This window comes from Conger conger, chromosome 19 (assembly GCF_963514075.1).
Source record: "Conger conger chromosome 19, fConCon1.1, whole genome shotgun sequence".
NCBI lineage: Eukaryota > Metazoa > Chordata > Actinopteri > Anguilliformes > Congridae > Conger > Conger conger.
This window is the reverse complement of record NC_083778.1, coordinates 15,069,235-15,096,111: the sequence shown is the minus strand read 5'-3', so window position 1 is coordinate 15,096,111 and position 26,877 is coordinate 15,069,235. Positions and strand designations below refer to the sequence as shown.

The following is a 26,877-nucleotide window of genomic DNA, read 5'->3' as shown; positions in this document are numbered from 1 at the left end:
TGTTCACTGATAGGCCGTGGACGGTAACATTCTGTTGTGTACGTCACGAGTTTGTGGGTGTCTGAAACCATTTGATTTACTGCACAAGACCAGGAAAGCCTGACTGTGCCCCACGGTTGCATTGGGCCTAAAAATGCACTTAATCGATTCAGCATTACGATAAACCAGTTAGGTAACCACTAGCCGTTATGAATAGTGTGAGTAATGGTTATGTAATCAGATTTATAAATCTTCATCGGATTCATCAAATTATTTCAATTAAGTTCCTGTTTCATTTGTTCAAAACTATAACTACGTACATGACTTTAAATATATGACTGGAATATTCGTCCGCTTAAAATGTATTCCCTGTAAGGCAATGTGAACTTGAATGTACAACCTGAATGTTTTGCGCACAGTGTTGTCACATGATTCACATCTAACCCCGTCCGGCAGTCTGAATGTTTATAATTGTTTTTAGTCATTCTGTTTCGTGGTTTGCTGACCTCCGCTCTGTTTAGAAGGACAAAAGCACTCGAGATTTGCTTACGAAGAGTGCATTTCGGTCGAGTGCTTCAACGCCCGTCTTATTTTGTGTGTGTTGCCATGCGGAGGCGAGGCTTTTAATTCAGCCAATTGATCACGTTGAAGGCCAATTGGCTTTACCAACTTTAAACCGGATTAAGATGCCGTCTACACCCCTCGCCGGAGTTGTATTTAACACGTTTCCTACAGCTGCACAAGAATGCCTGTAAACGTGCGTCCAGAGGATATTCAGAAAATAACCTTGTTATTTGTTCTGTTTGACGTCACAAAAAAATGCAGATTGCAATCAAACCTTTTGTAAATAGCCAAATTATATAATACCAGAAGAAGCAAATTCTCAAATTAGAATGCCAAGAATAGTTCCTGTTAATATTGGGTTAATTATAAAAACCTCTTTATCTGTTCAAAAGGCTGAGGTCACTTTGTTTCCTGATTAATTCTGCCTTAACATTAAACTATATATCATGGAACTATAAAACGCGCGTGAAAAAATCGAAAACTTTTGTTTTCATAATGTGGGTTTTATTTAACATAAGAAAATTAACTATGCTATATCCGTCCATAGCGCACAAGACACATTGGCTTGTACCGCTTATGCCTATCCGGAACAGGCTGAAATATATTAATATCACAGCATGCAATCGAACAATATTATGTAAGGCATTTAAGTATGCATCTAAACGGAAGTCATTCGTAAACCTCTTATTATCGAGTTGATAGTGTTATTACGCGCTCCACCGACTGTCTTCATTCTTCGTTGGCCAGTATAATACTACCGCCTGCATAACCTCCGGTACATTCTGAATGCACCGTCTGTTCTCTGTCCACAAGACAGCACGTAAAACACCTGAGGCTGGCTGTCCACATTCTCAATACGCAGGCTATATAAGACATGCACTGAATGCACGTGATCCAACTGTTATAACAATACGTAAAGCCGTAGACTACATTACATTCAAAAGATGGGTCTTTGTGACATTGTAGTAGACCTAAACAGATTTGAATCCTATATTGTTTCGGTAATATACAATTTATTCAGTTTAGGGACGGTAAGCATAAAATAATAACGGTGTCTTGCAATTTAAACAGGGACAAAGACAGGCTATGTGTCGTTTCTCCAGCTATAGTGCTTCTTACAATATCGGTTTATGTGCGTTATGCTATGCCTAGTGGTTTTGCTTACAAATACTGTATGCCTACTGTATGGGCTGTCCGCATGGGTGACTGCGTTTTTATTTTTCAAACCGCGAGAGTAAAAGTAAAACTAAAATCTCCCTCAAAACCCCGATTGGCTGGCGAATGCTCCAATGGAAGTAAGCCCTTCCCATTTTCGCCTCGTACAAGCACATGTTTGAGCACGGAATGTTTCTTGCTGCTATGGTTACTGGAACAGCGTTGTCGGTATGCTGACTTTGAGAGTGACTGGCCGGCCAGGGAAGGGTTAAGGAGTGGCTTCTCTTCACGTTGCCTGGGGACTGTCTGCGCCTCACATAGTCGTCCACTTGTATCCCCGGCACATTTGTTTCCATGTGGTCTTTGGAGAGGGAGGTGTTCACCGCTGCAGAGTTCAAAACTTTTGACGAATGTTAATCATTTTTACTGTTATTATTCCAGAACCTTTACTTTACAATATATAGGCTGCCGTTAATAAACGCCGTCTTTTTTGGATTGCTTGAGAGGGTGAAGGACAGGATTTAACGAGCCCGTAATTACCGATACGCGAGTTGGTGCATTTTACACGTGAGTTGGGAGCTGTTCCGTTTGGAGACGCGCCTGCGCTCTGGTTACACACAAACTGGTTGCAAAGTGACCGCAGAGAGAACTGGTTGTCATTCTAAAGTGCTGCACCAGTGGATGTAGGAAGAACTGCTCAATATCCCCCCTGAAACGAACTTGTAAGCAGAAAAGTTATGGATGAAAGAATACCACGTCTGCAAGACAGACAATTGCTGGATCACGCGGATTTTCTTGGGTACGTTTATTATTATTATTATTATTATTATTATTATTATTATTATTGTTGTTGTTGTTGTTGTTGTTGTTGTTGCTATTTTTTAATGCGCATTTTTTTTGACATGCAAATACAATTGTGCAAAATCTGACAAGTAAGCATTGTTTTATAACAGGGTAGAATATTCGTCGCTCTACATGTGCAAATCGAAAAGAGGCATGAAGAGAGAGGAGAGCAAGGTAACATCAGTTTGAGTTTGATCTTGTGGATTGAACGCTTTGAATTTGTACTTTTGAACAAGATGGTCTTACTTCATTGTTTTATCAGACAGTTCATATAATTTTATTTTGCTGATTTAAAACAACGTGTTTGTTGATTTTTTTTTTATCAACAGGAAGCATACAAGTTGCCTCACAGATTAATAGAAAAGAAGAGACGAGACCGAATTAACGAATGTATCGGACAGTTGAAAGATCTGTTGCCCGAGCATTTGAAATTGACGGTAGGTCTATTTTCATGCCCTTAATCCAGCGATTGTACGTCATACGTTTTCGCAACGGTTCCCCCAGTATTGACACGTGCGAACTTGTGCAATTCTTTCAATAATTTTGTCTTTAAGTATACAGACCCATGTATTGTCATCTTGAACGTGTTCTATTCTCGTTTTTCTACCCAGACGCTGGGGCATTTGGAGAAGGCTGTCGTTCTCGAGCTAACTTTGAAGCATTTAAACACTCTAACAGCTGTCACGGAGCAACAACACCAGAAAATCATTGCATTGCAGAGCGGTAAGTTGCATAACACCGAACCTTGAACAAGCTTGCCAGTTGGAAGTTACCCCAAACCGAAAGTGCGCAAAAGGACGCTGTCATTGTTTAGGCTAGCCTGTTCATCCCTCATTTTCATTTCACGTTATTGTGTCCCTCATCTGTCAGCCATTTAGAATGCGTGTCGCTCAAGATTTCTGCTATTAACTATTTCTAATGCATCTGTCTTAGGCGACCGATCGATGAAATCCACCATTCAGACTGACTTAGATGCTTTCCATTCTGGCTTTCAAACCTGCGCGAAGGAAGTCATACAGTACCTAAACAGGTTCGAGAACTGGACTGCGAGGGACCAGCGATGCACGCAGCTCATTAGCCATTTGCACAAAGTTTCCGCTCAGTTTTTGCCCAACGCACAGCTCCTGTCGCAACAGCTTTCTGACGGCAAAGGCGCCGGCACAGTCCCGGAGCCCGACGGCCAGAAGGCGGAAAGCCAAGCGAACTGCGTGCCAGTCATTCAGCGGACTCACAACGGGGAGCTTAACGAGAACGACACCGACACAGACAGTGGATACGGCGGGGAGGCGGAGAAATACGAGGGGAAATTTGACAAAGAATATAACGGCGGTCACAAGTCGCAAGGACCCAAATCGGTCAAAATCAAGCAGGAATTTGGGGACGATCACCCTGCGAAAAAAAGCAAAATTGACTCGACGGGCATCGGGATGGGAAGCCCGGATCTGACAAACAGACCGGACGTGGCTTTGCTGAACTCGCTGATGGGACTAGGTGGTGTTGTCGGACAGCAGGCTCCGTTTTGCTTGCCTTTCTATTTCATTAACCCTTCCGCCGCGGCATCCTATATGCCTTTGTTCGACAAATCCAATTTAGAGAAGTATTTCTACCCAGGCACGGCTGCGGTGACCAACCCTTTCCCCTTGCTTTACCCCGGACTCCCCGCGCAGGCTGCCGCGGCTGCAGCGTTCCCCGGCTTGACATCCGCGTTGTCCCTGGACAAACGGTGCGGGTCATCCCCCCTCTCTCAGAATAGCGATTGCGCGCCTGCAGACTGTGACTCCGCCAACGAGGCGGAATTGTCCTCACCTGCGGCAAACGAGGACAGCTTTGACGACGAAAACCCAGACGAGTCCCCAAAGACGGAAAACGAAGCGACATAAATTATTGCCTGCCGGCAAACTTATTTTGTTATTCTTCTGTTATTCAAATTCGCGACATATTGTCTGTCTTTTTTTTTTTTGTTGTGTATTTAAACAAAACGATCAGAACGTTGCTGTTAATATTGCTTTATTTTTGATGGTTCGTTCAGCGTTTATGTTTTAAGGCAAATGCGCATTAGCGTTTAAATAGAATATTAAGTGTATTCAGTTAATGTAAACGTAGTTTGTTTACATTTCATAGACCCAAAGCTTTATATGAGCCTGTTGTGTTGGTTAGCATTGGCTTGATAGGTAACCCTTTTTGTAGAGCGCTAATAATGTCATAATGTTTAATGAATGCTTTGACCTGCGGATGTATCGCTGCCCCTCAAACATTGTGGTTCTGACGCGTGTGTCCCTTATGGACCTGTACTGCACACCGAGGACGCTCACGTGGACGGTACTTCGAATAATAAAATTAAAAAAAACACACACACAAGGTATATTGGCACCTTAATGGAATTTTGATATTGAATGTAACTTTTTAGAATATGTGGAAGTATAAATGATAGAATTCCGGGTGTTTTGCTCTTTGCGAGATAAAGTGCACTTGTTCAAGTATTTTGAATATTCACTGTTAATTTTTTAGAACCCTGCCCCTCCACACGTTCCTGTTGTTTATATAGTTCAAGCACTGCATCCAAACTGGGTTACATTTTCCTTTGCCCTTTCAATAAACTAATATATGGAGTCTTTGAAGAGACTTCACATTTCTGCAGTGCTCTCATACTCAAACATAACCTTCAGACACCAAACTTACAATTAATGACATAGTTTCAGCCACCTGGTAGATATCTACCCGGTATTGTACTTTCATCAGAAAAAGAAAATGACATAGTAGTCATTTTAAATGTCCAATTTAAGGCGGGTAAGAATAACTTCTTGGTTGGAATAATCCTACAGTTTGACTTGTATTCCTTTATTCCAGCTCTGCACAAATGTCCAGAACTACTGGGGACTGAGTTAATCGTTTTCTGCTATTGTGGACTGTTACAAATGTAACATGAAGTAGATTCCCGTGTCCAGCTGGCAAAGAATGCAACCACTCACAAGTAGCATCCTCTAAACAGAAATGATTTGTTTTTCTAAAATTGTTGTATGACACACTTTAGCACTGCCCCATACAGTAACATTTTCCAAGTTTTAGCACACTTTAACACTGTCCCTTACCCATTCCCTGTTTTAGCACACTTTAGCCCGGTCCCTTACCCATTCCCTGTTTTAGCACACTTTAGCCCTGTCCCTTACCAATTCCCTGTTATAGCACACTTTAGCCCGGTCCCTTACCAATTCCCTGTTTTAGCACACTTTAGCCCTGTCCCTTACCAATTCCCTGTTATAGCACACTTTAGCCCGGTCCCTTACCCATTCCCTGTTATAGCACACTTTAGCCCGGTCCCTTACCAATTCCCTGATTTAGACTGTATATCCATTTTAAGCATTTCATTTTGGTGACATTCCGTGAGGTGTTGTTGGAAAGACACGGTGGCTCACTTTGAACAGTTTCATGAGAATGTTACATTAGAGAGGAGACAATCTCATTAAAATGATAGTATTTAAGTAATTATGAATATAATTATTTATATATAATGTATGTATATATGTTAATTTTTTTTATATCCAGTACTGCTCTTAGCTGTTTCGCCTCAAAAGCGCTGCGTTTTCGATTGTGATATTGCCTAAAACAGTGGCCCGTTTGTGTAAATATTTTTTTGTCAAATATACAAATACGCGATGGAACTTATGTCAAATGTTATTGTTGTAGATGAATTGTATGGATTTTTCAAGGATTTCCCAGATTGCAGCACTTTTTGTTGGTGCTTGAAGCGTACGCTGTCTGAAATTGTTTTAAGAAAAGTTCTAAAATAAATATCAGCAAGAAAACTACCATCAAGTTTCATTTTTTAAGAACCACTGCAAGATTGGTCCTTCACTTACCTTCGTATCACTGGTCAAATGACTCAACAATAATAATGTTTACAGGAAAATACTAACTTACCCAAGTTTATCTAGAAATGTTCACTAAATCGTGTTTTAGCTCTGTCCTGGTTTCTCCTTGGAAGTGTTGATTTTAAAAAACCAAGCCTTTATAATAATGACAATAATAGCAATGGACTCATCTCCTGATCTCCACCAGGTCTTGACGACATGGCCGGTTGCAGATTCATGAAAGGACGAACATGAAAATACAGGGCCTTTCTCTTTGGAAGAATTTTGGTACACACTACTCAGACTGACCGCATCCAGTCTAAAGTAGATTCCTCTTTGTCAGGTCGTAGAATGTGGTTGTCGCTCTCTTTCGCAGCCTGCGTATGAACGTTACATCGTTGGACACAGCGGAGGGACCGGTGTGAACGTTGCAAAAATGTTGTGATTTCGAGGTCTCGGCAAGCGTCAGGACTCACGCAAGGCCTTACCCGTTTCCGAAATACGTTGGCCGCTTGTATGAGGAGGATTTCAAAATCCTTCGGGGAAAAAGGTCACTTAGCCAGATTGGCGCATTCGCATTCGCATACATTTACATTTTAGTCATTTGGCAGACGCTTTTAATCCAAGTGCATAGGTTCTACCATAAGTCAAAGCATCACATCCAGAAACTAGCAAAATACACATGAAATGCTGTTGTAAACATAGTTGTCATCATAAGTGAAATTTTTCTTTTTTTGGGGGGGGGGGGGGGGGTTAGACAAGGATAGGGATATCACAAAGGAGGGGCAGGGGAAATCAGGAGGGAGGACTAAGGTAGACGTTATGTATGTCGTCTTTACCATTACTAAAGTTGTTGCTGGGCAGCCTGTAGCGTCGTGGCAAAGTGCATCTCTGTGAGCCGGAAGGTTGGTGCTTCCAGCCTGGTGTTGCCACCATGAGATCTGCTGTTGGGCTCTTGAGCAAGGCCCTTAACCCCACATTGCTCAAGGGTGGATTGTCCCCTGCTTAGTCTAATCAACTGCAAGTCGCTTTGATTAAGAGCGTCAGCTAAATATGTTTTTATTTTATTCTTATGTATCGGTCCACACTGGAAGTTAACATTGTATTGTCTTTTAAGCATCTGTTGGAGAGCAGCTGAAGGGAACCGCTGAAATGAGAGTGCGGTCGATCATCTTCACCGCCCCGCAGAGTGAAGGTAAAGGTTAGCGTTAGCGCAGCCACGTGCCTAGCGCTCCCCGCTCACTCAGCACGTTCAAACAGGAGACCAGAGACAGGAAGCTTCTCGCTTAAAAAAACAAAAAACAAAAAAAAAAAAACATCAGCTGACTCGAAATCAGTGCAAAGGAATGAACAGTAGGTCCAGTGTTAATCCGAGTCATGTGATTGAAAAAGCACAAAAACATCTCCCCATTCCCGGGAGCAGCTGAGGTGAAACCAGAAAAACAAATTTGTCCAATTTTTTTTAAAATCTCATTTGGAGCTGTGCAGGGACGTGTCTTCTTCTTGCTGGTACAAAACAAGTTTGTTTGTTTGTTTGGTTTTCTTTTTAATCGTCAGCCAGCAGCCCTTTTCTGGGAAGAGTTTTCCAGTTTTTCTTCTAAACCATTTTAATGGTTTCTTCAACTATAAAGGAAGATCCCTTGTGCATTATTGAAAGCTAAATTGTCATCTTTGGCCTGCCTCTTATCATTGTTCAAATTATTATCCCTATGGTTGTGCTGTTGTGCCACAACCAGTTCATTACACGGGTAACATTTAGAAGTGCAGTTCAGCTGTTTCGATAGCCTATGTTTTTATTTATAATTATTTCACATAATAAATGTGAAATTGATTAAATCAACTGTACTCGTTATGACCGTGATATGCCATTAGCCGTAAACAAGTGTAAATGTGAAGGGGCTATTATAACTGGTGTTCTGTCATGCTTATGTTATGAGTGGTCTTATAGCATGCTTATAACATATAGTTTCTGTAAAGTGTCTTCTGGTGCTATTTTTCCATCATAATTCCAGATTTCCTAAAACTAAATTATTGCTGAACGTTCTCTCCTGCAATCAGATGTCAGAAATTTCAAAAAGCCTTAATGTGTGTGCTTACGCAAACCTTGAGTGTATTCTTATACTTTTCTGTGCTCGATTTGATCGTGCCTGGCAATTGAGCCAACAATGAGGACCAGAAGGCAGGGTTTGCTGTTTTTGATAGTATTTCATAGTTCCACTACAACAGGTAAGTGTCAGTAAAGTGTAGAAAAGTTTTGGAATTGGTAACAATGATATATTTGACCTAGGTCTGCTTCAAAAATCAGTATTTTCTTTGACTAATCAGGAGAAATCAAATCCCGCAGGTGTAGTTTTCAGGACGAGCTTCCTCCACATTCTCCTGCACTAACACAAGATGGCGCCACTGTAACACTAAACTGGTCGAGCCATTCCGGTTTTCTAGAAAAAGAGGAATGGTAATATATTGGTGATATTGGTGATTATATTTATTATGAAGTACCTCTGTAGGCTTGATATAGCCCAGGTATGCACAAACATAATAATTTCACATGCACATATGCACTGTCACATGTACAAACACACACAGAGACACGCGCACACACACACACACACACACACACACTGTTGACATGTATGCTGCTTGTGTATGTAATGTAAAAAGAGCAATCATTAAAATTAACTGGAGTAAAGACATTTTACCAAACCAAAAAACATGTTAATGTTAATGGTTAATATGCAAAGGCGTTGATATTATTCATGCAGTTAATGGGAAATTGCCCAGAAATACAGTTCTCTGTCAACAACCCTGAAGACACAAGCTATTCCAGAAAATCAAAGGAAAAATTCACATTTTGTTAGATGCATCCTTTATTACCCATGTTTATTGTGGTAGTAATATATACCAAATACAGCATGATTCATTTTAATATGCTTTGAATCGAACATTGTTGCAACTCATCATGCTAAGTAAAACCAGTCTTCCAAATTTGGTGTTGAAATACAATTCCCAACAAGCCTTTCACCAGCGGCTCATTGATGTCAAGCACAGAGACGTTGTAATGAATTCTAGGATCTTAAGAGACAAGGAAATATAAATGCCCGTGTTTTGGATTTGGACAGACATTTAAAGGGCTCTAAATCAGACGTGGTTCACTCCGTATGGGTGTCGGTACCCTCAATTAAAATGCTGACTGTCAGCTTTAATTTGAGAGCACTTGCTTACCTGTGGTGTGAACATTGTAGAAATTACAGCACTTAAATTTTCTGTCACTGCAATTACGGATTGCACTGGACGCGTGACCATTTTCGAAATTACAAAACTAAGTTGCTCAGAGCACTCATACTAAACATTAGTGTACTTCTTCCAAAACGGGTCATTGGGAATCATTTTTTAGCAACATCCCTTAAAGCAGTTGTCAATGTTTATTATCCTCTCATCGCTGGCAGATAATTACATATTTGTAAAAATATATATATATTTTGACTGCCACATTTTTTTGGAGAGTGGGGAAAATGGGCACTTGATTCCATTGCGAGCGAGTAGTGATCCCCACCCACTGCAGATAATACTGGTGTCAGACATTTTAATAACAACTGCTTTAACAACTTTTTTCGTTTTTGACTTCATATTAGTCTGCCTCTAACTTTGTTCTCAGTTCTTCTGCTGCCTTTCAAACCATAATACGAAGGGACGTTTTATTGATGCGCTGGTTTTCCGGGCGTCTGCAGCTAGAACACAAAATGCTTATTACTGTATCATATCATATAAGATATACACCTTATGGTCAATGTGAGCAACTCAGACGGCAAACATTAGAAAAGAACGCATGCAATAACCAAACTATACATCGTATATAATCGCATTTCAGTACGCACACACAGTTCACACGCTCAAGTCTTAATCCTGACCGGACTTGAACCGTGATATTTTAGTTGTCTCACTTTTTTTGAAAGGTGACGTAGTAAAAAAAAAAAAAAAAAAAAAAAAAAAAGTTAGTTTATATTAGCTGTACACAACAATGTGCTATTTTACACATATTCAAAAATACTTTTCTTGAAAACTACAGTCGTAACTTATTTACATATTTGTTCTATAAGGCATGCTTTTTGATTACCTTTGCCTAACAAATGCTAAAACCAGACATTGGCAAAGTCTATAGCTGTACAAACGTCCTTCATTTCACCGATGGCTCAACAGTGCACAGGTATGGTGGATTGATAGGAAGGCTTGCAGCAGTGGCTTTGTTTCTGCAAGCACACGCGTGTTCGTAAGGTATATCTGGGAGAGTGTTCAGCTCTTTGATGCTCGTGGTTAAAAGAGCCTCTGAGTTTTTCCTCGTCTCTGACGGAAACGGGGGGAGAGAAAATTCCCAGCTATAACAAAAATGGTTCACAATGTTACTGGAATGTTTTGAGAACGTTATAACATTGCCGCAACATGGCAACAACATTGCGAGAACGTTTTGTGTTTGCTGGAAAAAGGGTGACGCGTCCAGACGACACCAACCTGGGTCAGACGCGTGCACTAATCGGTCTGGATTCAAATACATTTCTGTGCTCGATTCTTGCCTGGTGCAATTGAGCCATCAAAGAGGACCTGAAGGCAGGGTACACACTTCCCTGAGAGTGTTTCGTATACACACTTCTCTGAGAGTGTTTCGTAGGTTCCAATACAAGCTCGGTAGAGCATAGAAAAGTATCTGAATCCAAAACGGTGAAGTATTTGACCGAGGCCACACCTCTTCTTCTACATCAGAAATGCAAAGTGTAAAGGTAGGGAGCAGGACTGGCAGATCCGCTTCACAACAGCAGCACAATGGCCAATCAAAACAGCCCAAGTCCAGCCTCATGGCCAATCAAAAACGGCCCAATCGCCAATCAAAAACGGTACAATGGCCAATCGTGAATCGAAACCAGCACAATGGCCAATCAAAACCAGCCCAAATCCAGCCCGATCGGCAATCAAAACCAGCACAACAGCCAATCAAAACAGCCCAAGTCCAACCCTATGGTCAATCAAAACCAGCCTAAATCCAGCCCAATCAAAACTAGCTCGAATCCAGCCCAATGGCCAATCAAAACAGCACAAATCCAGCCCAATGGCAAATCAAAAGCAGCTCCATGACCAATCAAAACCAGCCCAAATCCAGCCCAATCAAAACTAGCCCAAATCCAGCCCAGTGGCCAATTAAAACGGCCCAAATCCAGCTCAATGGCAAATCAAAACCAGCGTAATGGCCAATCAAAATGGCCCAAAACCAGCCCATGTATTCTGGCATTTACAAACTGCTATCAGACAATACATTTTCATTGCAGCACGATTTAAAAACATACACCCTTATTTCACTGAGGTGGCCTTGTATTGTAAGATACACACATTGCTGCAAAAGTTGAAGACCAATTAACTGAATTCTCTTCACTGTCTCTTGCTTTCTCTTCCTCTATTTGGAACAAACCTGCATTTACTTCACGTATTTACTCTAGTCGATGCAGTTACGTTACCTCGTTGAAACTGATACACCTTATTCCAGACCATTTTCACTTTCCCACACTTTAGTACAGCGTTTCCCCAAACGTTCTCCTTCCCTGGCACGTTCTGCACATTTTCAGGATCTCGCTGATGTGAGGTGTCAGCAAGCGGGCTACGTGTTCTTTTGGGGTTTCAACGAAGTGAAGCGCCTTTTAATTGCATACCCTCAGGCTTCTGTGAATGGGATTTGTTCATTTCAGTTTGTGTTTGAACTTTTAAGGTTTAAAAATTATTTTTCCACAAGGCACACCTGACCTTGCCCGATGGCACGCTGGCTGGGAAAGGCTGCTGTAAAGACACCGTGAAAGGGAGGAGAAGCACTAGCTCCCGCAGGATGACGAACACGCGGGTGAAACACATCCACGGCGGGCATTTTAGAAGGGCGGGAGTTGATTTGACTGATGTCGAAACAAGGAGGGAGAAGAATTCAAGAATTTGAACAGCTGCGTGAAAGGACATTCGATTGACATTACGTGCCCACTGGTGCACGAAGACGTAGAATCTAAATTCGGTTTTCCAGAAAGTGGAGGGGGAAAAAAAAGCTGAAAATGCACAAGTATTACTATTTTATTCACTTTATGGAATATATACTTTAAGATGTGTTCATATGGTTAAGAATTGGCTAAATAGAGGAAAAAGTGATTTTGATTTGATTTCACTTTCCATATTTATCCCCACTTCCTGGTTGACATCTTTTTCCCCCCGGGTTGCTAGCTTGCTAGCTCTTTGGTTCGGTAGCTATTGCTTTAGTCACTGCGTTTAGAGGGGGGGGGGAGGGGGGGTGCTAATGCTCCAGTCACTGGCTGTGTCCGAAATAGCGAACTATCTTACGACTTAGGATGTCAAAATAGTATTGGTATGTCCTAAACCAGGGGTCTCCAATCTTATCCTAAAAGGGCCGGCGTGGGTGCAGGTTTTTGTTTTAACCCAGCAGTAACACACCTGATTATACTAATTAACTAATCGTGGTCTTTAATCAAGACCTAGATGAGTAGAATCAGCTGTCTTAGTCCTGTGCTAAAACAACAACCTGCACACACACCGGCCCTTTCTGGATAAGATTGGAGACCCCTGTCCTAAACCATAGCTGTGAAACCCACCGCTACACATCAACTGTGTGGCCCCCACTATGAACCACTTATTCAAGGCATTACATTTTATCTTCCACGCCTTTTCTTAAAACGGACTAAATAATTACTCTGGGCAGAAGTCGTCATTAATGAAACAAAGTGAGCATTTTAATCCAAAAGCAAACACTATTTGTGAACGCTTAATACAGGCTCTCGAACTCTGCCCTCTAGTGGTGAATCTGCAGAACATAACTATTCACAAACTCTTAATCTGCAATTTGGCAAAAAGAGAAATTCTTAACCAACGCTATGGAACGTGTGACAATACTGGGATGCGAAGGGGCGCACACATTTCACTGTCCGCTTGATCAGCATCTCCCGCTTTTGTTATCCTCGGCTCGGCTGTCAGCTGTCGCTCTTCTGCCCCCAGGAGCACTGCTGCTCGCTGACTGAACCAGGGGGTGGTCGAGTCGTTCCGCAGTGGACCTTTCACCACGGCTCATCCAGGCCGGGGAGGGCTCAAAATGGCCGCCTCCTCCAGAGAGAAAATGTGCGGAGAAGGCTTCTGTTGACCGCTTCCATCACAGGCAGGGACCGGGCGGGGTGACCAGTGAGAAAGAACGGGGTGCGTTTGGAACCAAAGGGCTGTATTGGGGACGCTGTGCCCTCAGGATCAACAGCCCGTGCGGAGAGGTGGGATTGGTCACTGCTACAAAAAGGGGCGGGGGGGGGAGATCCCCTGAGGAGGCGGAGCCAGAGGGGAGGGGTCCCTGGAAGAGGCGGAGCCCGGGAAGGCCGAAGGGGGGGGGGGTTAGACGTAGATTCCCTCGGGGTTGAACCCTGAGGACAGGGGGTTCTGCAGCACTCGCAGGTCATTGGGCAGCTGGCGGGAGGAGCCGGGCCGCTTCAGCGAATCACACTGCGGGGGCGGGTCTACACACAAGAAAAGAAAGGCAGAGAGAAAGCCTTTAACATTTGGCTGCGTGTGTACGTGGCTACCAGCCACCTGGGTCAAATACGTCAGTGTTTTGGTCTCAAAAACTGAGCTTGTCTGGTGTGTCGGAATTTATGAAGTACTCTGAGGTTTTCTTGATTGGCTCAACTGCACCAGGCAAGATCAATCGAGCACCAAAAAGTATTTGAATCCAAAACCATCGCAGATTTGACCCAGTTACTACTAATACTACTCACACTAAGCATCACATGGTTATGATAACGCAATGCGCCACCTGACCTGCTGTACCCAGACAAACCACAGGGTGGCAGTGGTGGGCTGTGTAGTCACAACATCACTCAATTGGATGACGTCCAGAACACAAATCTGGCCTGCACATTGCTTGCGAAAGAGCATGCACATTCAAATTCTGGATGAGATCAGAACGTTAGTCAGAATGAACATGAGTCACTGAGACACAAGAGACTTTCAGCTCCGCACACTTCTAGGCAAAACAAACACAGAGACGGACCACTAACCAACCTGCATAATGTCTATCATTTCACCTTTCAGCTTTTAACCTGTTCACAAAGTTGATGGAAAAAACTTTTTTGTTACTGTTTGAGTGAGTGCCCCACCTATAGCTTGGGGGGGCTGTATTTCTCAGCAGATTCGGTTGAGAGTGAAACCTCTCTTTTTATTACTGGTCGGCCATTTTGTTTTAAAACATCCAGCTCCTCAGACCGGTGCTCCCGCTGTGAGTTCTGGGTCTGAGGCGTTTCGGAACGGCGGCGAGGTAATCGCAGAGAGCGGGCCTGAGTGACGGAGGAAGTCCATCAGCGCCGTGGTCTCCCGGCAGCCGTCGCCCTGGAAACCGGGAGTGACGGCGCTGCGGTAAAGCGTGATCGATCGACTCATCCCTTCACCAGAAGCCCACGCAACGGAAACCACAGGAAGTAAAAGCGTTTCCTGACTATTTTTTTCAAAGACAAAATGGCTTCTTTTAAGGACAACCCCTTTGCAACAATAGCGCCCGTTAACGCTTGACACCTGCGTTCACGGCTTGGCGAATCACAGGTGTCCTTCAATGTCATTTACAAGGATTTTGTGTTTTTGCCAATCCCGGAGATATACCACTGTATATAAAACATATTTTTATGCCCTGCTGTGCGGGGCACTGTTACCCATCATGCCCTGCGGTGTGGGGCACTGTTACCCATCATGCCCTGCGGTGTGGGGCACTGTTACCCATCATGCCCTGCGGTGTGGGGCACTGTTACCCATCATGCCCTGCAGTGTGGGGCATGGTTACCCATCATGCCCTGTCGTGCGGGTGTGTACCTGTGGTCTCCTCCTCGCTCAGCACGGCAGGCAGGACGGTGACCTTGGTGCCCGTCTGCTGGATGAACTGCTGCAGGTTCACCTGCCTCAGCTCCTTGGTCAGCTGCTCCAACTCCTGCTCCTTCTCCTGAAACAAACCACGGCAGATCAGTGTCACAAACCCAAGAGTCTGAGACCAACCACTGCAGGTCACTGTCACCAACCCCAGAGTCTGAGACCAACCACTGCAGGTCACTGTCACAAACCCCCGAGTCTGAAACCAACCACTGCAGGTCACTGTCACCAACCCCAGAGACTGAACCACCAACCTTCCAGGTCCCAGTCATGTATCTTTGCCACAGGCTGCCCCAACAAGCTCATCCTTTAGCACTCATCAGTGAGCCATCAAACTTGCTGTACGAGCTGGATTTGCTGTACATTTAAAACCACAGCTAATGTTTCTCTCTCTTTCTCCCTCTCACTTGCTTCGCTGCCAATAATTTCGGTGCCTATTGTAACTCCATCTGGGTACAGAGGACAAATGCAGGAGAACTCTTGCCCTGCGTCTGCAGGAGGCTATGGGACATCAGCCCAGTGAAACTACAGTCACGTAGATATTTAATTACCTTACTGTAAGTACAGCCACGGGCCTACATAATTAATCCTACTCCAGAAAGCCTCTGAGCAGGAAAGTTATCTGCACAATCGACTGAACCATATAGCAGCAAGCTCCTAAATTATTTGCCCTCAAGACACCATGGTGGTTTAATATTTTATTGTAGATATGACTTGGGAATATATTTTTTCCCATGGAGCTCCTGTTAACGCATTGTAACCCCAGAGATTAGAGGGTCCTATTGTCAGGGTGGTTCAGTCCCCGCACATTCCAAGAGCCTTGGTTTTGTTATTTTTGATCTTTTTGTCTGCCCGCCTCACCATTAAGAGGCCTTCAGTGGGGATTTACCTCCCCTTTGTGCGGGTGGCTATTTTGGGAGTGCCTTCTTGACCCATGCTGTAGATTTCAAATTAATCCATCATTATGTGTTATCTTATTGGCTGTACTGTTGCTATAGCGAGTGGTCTCACCTGTAGCCTCACCGTACTGTTGCTATAGCGAGCAGTCTCACCTGTAGCCTCACTGTACTGTTGCTATAGCAAGCGGTCTCACCTGTAGCCTGTACTGTTGCTATAGCAGGCGGTCTCACCTGTAGCTTGTACTGTTGCTATAGCGAGGGGTCTCACCTGTAGCCTTTTGTTGTACGTCACTCTGGATAAGAGCGTCTGCCAAATGCAAATAATGTAATGTAATGTAATGTAATGTAATGTAATGTAGCCTGTACTGTTGCTATAGCGGGCGGTCTCACCTGTAGCCTCACTGTACTGTTGCTATAGCGAGCGGTCTCACCTGTAGCCTCACTGTACTGTTGCTATAGCGAGCGGCCTCACCTGTAGCCTGTACTGTTGCTATAGCGGGCGGTCTCACCTGTAGTCTGTACTGTTGCTATAGCGGGCGGTCTCACCTGTAGCCTCTTGCCGGACTGCCCCAGCGATCTCTCCAGGGCTCTGCAGCTGGTCTCCAGGCGGGAGGTGTGCTGGGCCTGGAGCTCCAGCTCAGCCTGCGCCTTCTCCACCTTGGCCCTGAGCGCCTCCTCGTCCACCTGCTGCGCCTCCTGCATCTCCAGCTGCAGCCGCTCGGCCTGCAGGCCGGCCTCCATGCCGCGCACGCGGGCCAGGCAGTCCCCCAGCTGGGCCTCGCACTCCTGCACCCGGCCCCTCAGCTCCTGGAGCCGCTCCTGCAGCTGCTTCTCGTTCTCCTGCTCGATCTGCAGCTCGTTCTCCCAGAACTCCTCCTCCTCGATCTCCACCTCGTTCCTCCGCACGTGGCGCTCCAGCCGCAGGAGCTCGTCCTCCGGCCCGGGCCCGGGCCCCGGCGCGGGGGCCCCGGCGTGCTCCGCCCGGCTCCTGAGCTCCGCCTCGCATCCCTCCAGCCGCCGCTCCAGCAGCTGCAGCTTCTCCTTCTGCAGACGCACCAGGCGCCCCAGCTCCTCCCGCGGGCCGGGGGGCGCCACCACCACGCCGCCGTTCTGCCCGCCCAGCGCCCGCAGCCTGGCCTCCGCCTCGCGGCCCTTCCCGCCGAAGATGTCGCGCAGGCCCTTGGCCCCGCCCGTGAAGGTCAGCGACTTGCGCTTGGGCTCCTTGCGCCGGAGCGAGCGGTCGGCGGCCCCCGGGGGCCGCAGCTTGGCCAGCGGCGGGAGGCTCTGGCGGTAGAGGCCCCGGGAGGGGCCCCGCGCGGCCCCGTCGGAGGTGGGCCGCTCGCTGAGCGAGGGGCCGGTGCGCCGGAGGACCAGCTGCACGTCGCAGGCGTACTGGCCCCACTTGTTGAGCGAGACGATGGGGTTCTCCTGCGGGGCCAGGTGCCGCTCCGTCTCGCGCCACTGCTCGATCAGCGTGTACCTCCCGGTGCGCCCTGGGAAACGAACGCGCAGCGGGTTAGCTCACAGCACTTGCGGGGGGGGTTTTACATCAACGTCTCCAACCGGACCGGGAACCAGCTGAGGTAAGAGAACTGTCGGACGAGTGTTCATTCAAATGAATCAAGTGTGTAATCCACAGTGTGATCAGTGTAATCAGTGTTTTTTTTAGCACCTATTTTGTCGTTACAGCTGAAAAGTCATCTGAGGACCACAGTGACGGACACAAGAGTCTCCAATTTGGGAACATTACAAATAAAGAAGGCCTAGGACATTGGCATCGCCTGAGTCAATGAGAAATCTGCATCGACAAAAAACAGGAAACTTCAGTTCACTGGTAGGCCAAATGAAAATTTTCTTTCAAACATTTATTTATTTATTTATTATTTTAACGTTTTGCTTTACATTGTTGTCAATTTGTGCATGAAAAAAAAAGACCTGCTCTTGGATACAACGGTAGTGACCAATGTCAAAATGGCAACCTTGAGGCTACAAGCCCAGTTCTGCCACCACTACGTCACACTAAAAACAGATGTAAAATGTCTGGACTGAGTAGGATCGCAGAAGGGCTTCTCCGTACTGACCCGTTATAATACAAACGGCAGTTAAAAGTACACTGATTGACCTGAGGTGACAGAGGCCTGTCGAGGAACACGTTGGCTGGCGATTTCTGTCATAATCATCTCCTCCTTTTGAAGCTGCAGCCGCAGTTAATTATGAATCCTCTCTTTCCCTTCCCCCCCCTCACCCCCCTCACATTTGGGTCAGTTTCTGTCAGAGTTAGTCAGGGGGTGGGACCCCTCGACCCTCCCCGGCCAGGGTTCTGGGGGGGGAATGAGATCACGGCGGACCAGGCCCATCACGTACACGTTACATGAATTCCACACCACTGAATAAGCCGTGAGCAAGGAGTGAGTCAGTACAGAGTCCCGCAAAACTACAGGGTGAATCACAAGACCACCCTGCCCTTATATAGGGGGAAAAAAAGGAAGAACTAAAATTGGACTAATGAAGCGCACAGCCAGGAGCGGCAGCCACACAACCGGGACCCGCAACCCGCGTGGGCTGGGCTGGCGACATCACTTCCTCTCTCTGCCAGCAGGAAAACGCATCACCGCGCCTCGGCAAGGAAGGAAACTACGGCCAGGAACTCACAGGGGGCCTCCTGCTGCACTCTCAGAAATAAAGCCACGGTGGAGGAACGTTTTTCTTCTTCGAGGATCAAATTTCCAGAATGCGCCGTGAAAGTACAGTGATGTTCTCTCTGGGTACGCCCAAGCCCTCCGGGTTCAAATATTTCGCCTTGGAAAATCAGCGTTTTTCAGGGGGGGAAAAACGCTAAAGAAATCCTTTTCAATGCCGGGGTGTAATGTTGTCTGCTAAGTGTTTTTCAGAAAAGTACATCTAAAGTACATCTGAAAAGAGCCTCTTTAGATCCCAACCCAGGGCCGGGCTCAAACCATCAGAGTGCTTTTCATTTCTTTAATATGGAAGGGAGAGGGCTGTTCCACTGGCCACATATGGAGTTAATTTAGTCAGAGACGGGGCTTGGTGGGGAAGGGGGGGAGGGGGGGGGGGGTGTATTTTCTGGAGAATTTGAAAGGAGACACGGGCGAGGGGTGGTTTGAGGAGAGCTGCTGACCCAGGAACCCTGGGCCTCAGCCCCGCCGCCCCCCAGCTGTGAAGCCCCCCGGCCCGGCCTCGGTTATTTAAAACCTGGCCGGCTTTCGGTCTCCATCAGCCCAGCGCCCCGCGGTGGACGACCTGCGGGCGGCGGGCGTCACGCCTGCGCCTCGGGGTTCCGGAAGGTTCCAGACCCACGGAGGCGCTCTCCCGTTACCCTCCCGAAACCCCACGTGGAAAAAAAACAAGAGAAATATCGCTTCGTGACAGAAAAACGAGACTGAAAAATCCAACTGCCTTTCAAGCAACTTTTGATAAATGCGCTCCCTTTTCCTCAGAAAAAAATTAGGAAATCCCTCGCTATACATCAGTTTGTCGTTTAGCAATTTGTCTGAACTCCCCTATGGAAATTGAATGAACTGCAACATTCTAAAGGTGAGGACGATAAATAGTTCACCGCAGTTTATTTTTGGAAAATGATTTGCTTTCTGCCACAAAGTTTGTATATTTGCCCATGAAATGTGATGTGTTGTCACATTGATTTAAATCAGGGGTGTCCAACCTAGCCTGGCACGAAGACTTTTCAAGGTCTTGATTGAGGACCATGATTGGTTAATTTGTTGAATCAGATGTCATAGTGCTGGGCTAAAACAAAAACCTGCACCCACACACCTGCCCTTTTCAGATAATCAGGGAACCCCTGATTTATGCAAAATACTCCATTTCACCGTAGCCACTATTAAAAGTGATTTCCTATTTTAGCCCCATAATACAACGCCATCCACACTCACTACCTTGATTAGAGCACTCTTGTTCAGGGCAATCATCACCAATCATCAGCGTCCTCAATCATCCACACACACTCGCTTAACCGTTTTTAATGTGTGCGTCTTAATTGCGAGTGAGTTCGACTTGGATTAGTAGTCCCTTTTAAGTGACACTGCATCAAAAAACGGTGAGCAGACAGGCTGAAATCGTGCTCGGTTATAAATTAAGGTTTCTCCTTCAATGTGTGCGATAAGGTGTTACCGTGCCAACAAGCTCATAAGAGCAGAAACACTAGCTTGGCTTCCAGCCCCACTGAGACAATGTCACTGTTCGTTCTGTTTCTCTTGCAGCCATAGACATCAGTCAGGAGAAACCCCACTCGGGTCCTCCTTCAATTATTTCTTGATGTGTCAAAGTGTCAAATGTGTTCTTTGTGTTCCACCTTCCTTCTTTCATTCTCCCTCTGATATATGTCTGTCGAACAAAACCAGCCGCCTGAGAACCGCGCTTAAAAGACCGGGCACGAATCCGTGGCCAACTGAACAGCCAGCCCTGTTTGTTCACAACGCTCTCCAAACAAGCGAACGCTCGACATTCCCTCCACGTCCGCACCAAACAAACGTGGACTACAGATGTAGGTATTGTCATCCAGTGTGACCTGGACCTGTCCAGAACATAGCCTCAATGTTTAAATAGAACGGTTACAAAGTGTACTCTCTGCCGACATTAACGCCTCGAGCAACGGTAGGATCCTCTCGCCTCAAATTCCCATGGGTCATTGCCACGTCCCGTGACGTCTGTGGGATCTTGGTGCAGAGACATGGGAGTGCAATTTGCTGCTGAAATCCAATGAGAAAAGACTACCATGAGCAGTGATGCTTCTTTGCACTCTGACCTGTGCCAAGGATCTAACCAGGGTTTCTTGCAAATGATTCGTGGGAATACTGATTCTGAGCAATGTGTCTGGACCTGCTATTATTTAGCTCCACTGGTGAACATTCTCCGGTAAACACTATCAGCTGTGCTAATGACACCCCAGGCCTCTGCCTTTCGCGTTTGAAAAACAAGTATATTCTCACCAGCAAGGAAAGAGAGATCGCGCCGCGAGTTGTTGGATCCTCTCCACCAGACGCAACGAGTCCGAACGGGTTTCGCGAATCCCTCCTGGGGCGAATAGGGCCTCGCTTAAGACGACACGGCACGCACACGCAGAGATGTGGTGACCTGCGCGTGTGACCGTGCCGTCGTACAGTAAGTGCCCCAGCGGGGAGGGGCGGTCGGAGCGGAACATCTGCCGCGTTTCGGGGGAGACGTCCCGCGGACAAAGCCCCCGGGGGTGCACTCTGGGGAGACGGACTGCGGCGTTTGAAAAGAACCCTGGGATCGCCATGGCAGCGAGCGGAGGGAGAAACAAGAGGACGTCTGTTCCCCCGGGCGATAAGACAGCCTGGCTGGGGCCCGGTTCTCCTCGCGAACAGAACCACAGAAGAAAAAAAAGGGGGAGGGCGGGGGAAGGCCTTTCATGTGGCGGCGTGGAGGACCGGACAAGGAGCCTGGTGTTTAAGACACCAGCACCGCGGTGACACTATTGGCCGCTGTCGACAACGAGCCCTCAGTGCTGTGGCCGTGAACTCTTCCAGGGCTTCCTGCGACGCCAACAATGTGGCTGGAGCAATGAAATATTACGAGAGTCCACGGGAAGAGCTGGCTGCTGGGACTTTTTGCCGCATTGATACTCATTCAGGAATTTGGCCCGGGTGCCTTCTGTGGGGTATTTGGGTCACTGACTCTGGCTGTTGGGCTTCCCAGTACAGCAGTGGTGCACTGCACCGGACCGCAACCCATTTCAGGATTCATTACTATTTTATTATTCCCATCGTTTATTCCATCTGATCGTCAGATCAACTGAACGACAGTAAAAGTGTAGACCGCAAGTATCGTTTTACGGCGACCCACCAGTAGTGCACACAGTCGTTTGTGAAATGAAGCTGGAGTCATTGGTCGGAAACCGAACCAGTCCGGCTGCCCACCCCCTCCGGGAATTGAGTTAGTCACCCCTGAGGTAGAATGTTGCAATTCTCTGATTTTTTTGGATGTTTTGAGCCAAAGGCAAGTCCCATGTTCTAATCGGATTGGTGAATAAAAATGTGAAACTTATTTGGATAGAATAGAATAGAATCCAGGTCCAAATCTGGAGGGGGACGTCACATGAGGATGCACACTGCTTTGTGCAAATGATATTGATTGGAAAAGAACAGAAAGTTGACATTTGATCGACATGCACCCCCCAATGATACACGATTACATAAAATCTCATAAAATCTCATTGGGGAAAAAAAACTTCGGTATAAAAATACACACGTATTACAATTTTATACATTTTGTGGAGTACTGTACATACTTGATGACGTGTTCGTATGGTCATGAAGAATCGGCTAAACTTGAGGAAAAAGTGCATTTTCATTTCAGCTCGACTTTAACAAGACCCCCACCCTCTTCTTCCCAGACCCCGCCGGCCCTCCCGAGAGTCACTCACCGATGGCTTGGGCCAGGGCGATGACCACTTCCTGGCAGGTGGTCGCCTCGGTAACGCCACAGACGATCCTCTGGACGCCATCGACCCAGACTTTGAGCTCCATGCTGCGTTACACCCGACCGTGGCGGCTGCCCAGGGGGTCATTCCTCCATGCTGGGGGGCGGGGGGGTGGGCCTCCTCCCTCTCGTCGCTGGGCAGAGGACACTAGGTGGGTGACAAGGAGAGTGGCGATCAGCGTCCACGTCCCGTAACGCACTCGAACGTACGGTGCGGCGAGCTCCGTAACGTTTGGGACGAAGGCCAGTGTCGAGAGAGAGGCCTTGCTGTAAGTTGGTCCACGAGGTGCGACCAAGCCAAAATATATACCCTTGAATGAAATTTGAGAATCTGCACTAACCGTGCGTGAATTGTTTGATGGCAAAGCTAAAATGGTGAAAACAGTCTTTGTCCCAAACATTATGGAGCTCACTATGCATTTCATGTGTAGTGCAGATTACTTTAAGGCATTTGGATTTGAGATTAAAAGATGAATTTTGCGGGGAAAGTACAGACATTCAGCTTTTATTTCATGGTATATTTACATGTGTGTATGATTTACCATTTTACAGAAACGGCTGTTGATTGTGTTCACTACCCCCATTTTAACATAACGAACACCTGGCTGATTACAGCATGTTCTTTGTGGAAAAACACCACAAGCCTTTAATGAGTGGCTGCATTTTTTAAAAACATAGGTCATTATTTTGGACGGAACAGCCCAAAAGCCGATCTGAGGCAGCCCAAAGGTTAATCATACAACATGGCCAATCATTGTACTGCCTCTACGCAGTCCCAAGAGAGGTCAACAACTAATTTGACAAAAAAATCCAACAGAACAAATACGTCTCACTATTTCATGCCAATTCCACTTGAAAAGTCATTGTTGGCACACAACTCTTGAACCGTAACAAAATCTCCATAAAAGAAAAATAAAACGTGTAAAACTGTAAAAAGAAATACAGAACGTAGAAATGTTTCAATACCCTATTTGTCTAAAATGCTTTTTAACGGGTGAAAAGGACTACACGTCCACTATAGTACATGAAACGACAATTGCGAATGTCAACAGAAATTGTTCATGAAAATATAGCTTGCAATCTGCCTCGTCATCCACGGCTTGTGAAACGTGCATTTTTTGGTGGGAAACCGTATCATAAATTGAGACAAGGAACAAAGCAACATACCGCAAGTAGAGCAACGAGTCTGGCTGTGATTTCAACCGTCCGCTCGCCGGAATAACGGCCCCGGAAAATATTCGCATTCGAACGCAGCCGAGTTGTAAATCCACAGGTGAAGTGTGACGGCTCAGTTGCCAAACGTAGCTTTGTTTATGCGCCCCGTGCTCCGATACGTATGTGCACAGAGCTCTCCAGGAAAACAGCGACGCTACTCTGACCGACGTCGCCGCGGAGGGGCTGACCTCGGCCGCCTGCTGCAGCTGGCGCCATTGTCTCTGCCCAGTCCATTTCGGTTTCCTTCCTTCCAGATGTTTCCGTCCTTTTTTAACCGAGCAAGTCTATCGAGTCGCCACCGGGGCAGGCTTTCACGTGAGGGTCAGCTGCTGTGTTGAGAGGTGGGGGGGGGGGCAAAACATCGAAAACACCGTATCGTGACACTTTTTTTTCTGCGATACGGAATTGATGCAGGTGCGTTGCGCCGTTTGCGTTTTCGCTTGGCCACGGGCGTGCTTGTGGAAAAGACGGTCCTCGCGTTGGTGGGAAAGACGAGGAACGGTGAGGCCTGTGGGTATTCTTGCTGTGGATCTGTGTGAGTGCGTGAGTGCGTGAGTGCGTGAGTGCGTGAGTGCGTGAGTGAGTGCGTGAGTGAGTGAGTGAGTGAGTGAGTGAGTGAGTGAGTGCGTGAGTGAGTGAGTGCGTGAGTGAGTGAGTGCGTGCGTGAGTGCGTGAGTGTATTTGTGCGTGTTATACAGTCATGGCATAGGGAGAATTGCCAACTCCCTGACTTAGCCATGAACCTGTCTGTGTTGTGCGCCATCTGCTCTGTCCTTCCTCTCCACAGCACCCGTTAAACAACATCCTGCGCCTCACACACACCCCCACACTTATGTACACACACTACTCACGTGCACACGTGTCACCATCATATACACACAGGCATGCACACACACTTTCTCTCCCACATGTCTCACACACACACACACACACACAAGCATATAAAGAGTCAAACTACTCACCCGCCCGCACACACGTGTCACGACCATATACACAGGCATGCACACACACTTTCTCACATCACACACCCTTTCTCATGTCACACACACACACACCCCATCACACTCGTTTTCATGTATGCAGTACATTATATGCATGGGAACACACACACACACACACACACACACACTTCCACCCACTGCAGAATACTGTAGGGTGTTGTGTCTAACAGAAATGTCTATTTGCATGTGCCACCCACAAAATAACCGTGACTGACAAGGCCAGCAATTAAAGTATCTTAGCCTGTTTTACGAAGCTCGTTGTGTTTACAGTTCCCCTTGTAACTGCTGCTGTGAGTGACAGATGCACATTACCTAAATGATAATAAGACCACTCTCCATTTATTGTCTCAGTCAATACCGGATGCCTACCAGCTCCCTACATAATGGAAAACTGATCAATAATGCAGTGTTGTGTAGAGTCGAGCTTGTAACTTTACAGACGGTGCCCAAAGATGTTTGTGCAATGTCAGCGATGTACAAGTTATCGCTGAAGCCACATATGCCTGCATAAGATCTCAGGTTAGCCATTGGTCATTATTCCAATCCTTTAAACTGCTAACTGTTCCAAACCTTTAAATTGCTCATTATTCCAAACTATTTAGCTGCTCACTGCTCTAAACCTTTAAACTGCTAACTGTTCCAAACCATTTGGGAAGGTTTCACAGGCACATATTAAGCCTAGTCCAAGATTCAATTCAATTAAATTCTGCATGGAGATTCTCCATAGAAAACTCAACTTTACTCCAGGACTAAGTTTAATCTGTGTTTGTGAAACCGGATTGCTAACTGCTAACCTTTAATAAAAATTTAGCATCAGCTGTACCTTGCAAAACAGTACATAGATGCTCAAAAAAACTATATTTTTAGCTGATGCATTTATACTGATTTTGCCACTGCTGCATGTTTGCAAGCCCACTGCAATTTTATGATATTTGAGATACTAAATAATTTTTCAATATATTCAACTTCTCATGAAATAAAACTGCAGTCCCTATTGTATGCATTCTCCACCCTCTCAAATTACGTTTTTTTTTTAAATATTGATGCTGCAACCGATTCCTGCTTGCCTTCCAGTCGAGTCTTCAGGACTGCAATAGCAATAAGTCACAGTGACATAACCGTGGTATCCTGATAGATTAAGCACAACATGCATATCTGTGTATTGTATTTTAATTGATCAAATAAAAGCTCGGGAGCTGGGGAAGGGTTGTGGGGGCGGTGCAGCATTTGACCCGTGTCTCTGTAGCCTTCTCCAACTGTGCCTGCTGGCTGAAATCACCCACCATATGCTATCCTCTTTCTAAAGCGGCCTGCCCTCAGCCACGTTCACAATGAGATTAGCAGAGATTAAGAGCTTCGCAGTTTTGTACCGTAAACATGAAGCATTGTATTGAAGTGTCTAAAAAAAGGAGTTAACAGTCATGGTTTTTGCGGAAAGAGACTGTACAGGTCGCCCATTCTCTTGTGCTTTGGTAGGGTCCAGACAGGTCACCCCTCCAGTGTTGTGAGATGGTAGGGTCCAGACAGGTCACCCCTCCAGTGTTGTGAGATGTTAGGGTCGGTACAGGTCGTCCCTCCAGTCTTGTAAGATGGTAGGGTGCATACAGGTCACCCCTCCAGTGTTGTGAGATGGTAGGGTCCGTACAGGTCGCCCCTCCAGTGTTGTGAGATGGTAGGGTCGGTACAGGTCACCCCTCCAGTGTTGTGAGATGGTAGGGTCGGTACAGGTCGTCCCTCCAGTCTTGTAAGATGGTAGGGTGCATACAGGTCACCCCTCCAGTGTTGTGAGATGGTAGGGTCCGTACAGGTCGCCCCTCCAGTGTTGTGAGATGGTAGGTTCTGCACCGCAGGGACATTTATGTTGTTTTTAAGGCCGGAAAGAGAAGTTAACAGCAGGAAGCAGCGAGAGCTTTCTCCCTGTTTTCCTCTCATTTCTCTGACGGGGAGTGCTGAAAACGAGGAATA

The 26,877-nt window shown here is 46.2% G+C and overlaps 2 protein-coding genes across 3 annotated transcripts in view; one reads left to right on the top strand and one right to left on the bottom strand.

The window, feature by feature from the left end:
- Positions 1-839: 839 nt before the first annotated feature.
- Positions 840-6,348, top strand: bhlhe41 (basic helix-loop-helix family, member e41). Its single transcript, XM_061228950.1, has 5 exons — positions 840-2,497; positions 2,652-2,715; positions 2,871-2,978; positions 3,153-3,264; positions 3,475-6,348. The coding sequence occupies exons 1-5, from the start codon at positions 2,436-2,438 to the stop codon at positions 4,419-4,421; spliced, it is 1,293 nt and encodes a 430-aa protein (XP_061084934.1). The 5' UTR covers positions 840-2,435; the 3' UTR covers positions 4,422-6,348.
- A 6,606-nt stretch (positions 6,349-12,954) lies between these two features.
- Positions 12,955-26,877, bottom strand: part of rassf8b (Ras association domain family member 8b) — a 34,867-nt gene continuing 20,944 nt past the window's right edge. For both annotated transcript variants that reach the window (XM_061229790.1, XM_061229789.1), the window contains 4 exons: positions 22,641-22,844; positions 16,763-17,709; positions 15,264-15,390; positions 12,955-13,921 (listed from right to left, as the gene is read on the bottom strand). In XM_061229790.1, the coding sequence (XP_061085774.1) occupies positions 13,800-13,921; positions 15,264-15,390; positions 16,763-17,709; positions 22,641-22,743 (1,299 nt within the window). In that variant the 5' untranslated portion in view covers positions 22,744-22,844 and the 3' untranslated portion in view covers positions 12,955-13,799. The remainder of the gene's footprint in view (positions 13,922-15,263; positions 15,391-16,762; positions 17,710-22,640; positions 22,845-26,877) is intronic.

What these genes read in the sequence shown, in the direction of transcription:
- bhlhe41 (XM_061228950.1), top strand. Translation starts at nt 2,436, where the DNA reads ATGGATGAAAGAATACCACGTCTGCAAGACAGACAATTGCTGGATCAC. An exon ending in GATCACGCGGATTTTCTTGG is followed by an intron (nt 2,498 to 2,651) that starts GTACGTTTATTA and finishes GTTTTATAACAG; the next exon opens with GGTAGAATATTCGTCGCTCT. An exon ending in TGAAGAGAGAGGAGAGCAAG is followed by an intron (nt 2,716 to 2,870) that starts GTAACATCAGTT and finishes TTTTATCAACAG; the next exon opens with GAAGCATACAAGTTGCCTCA.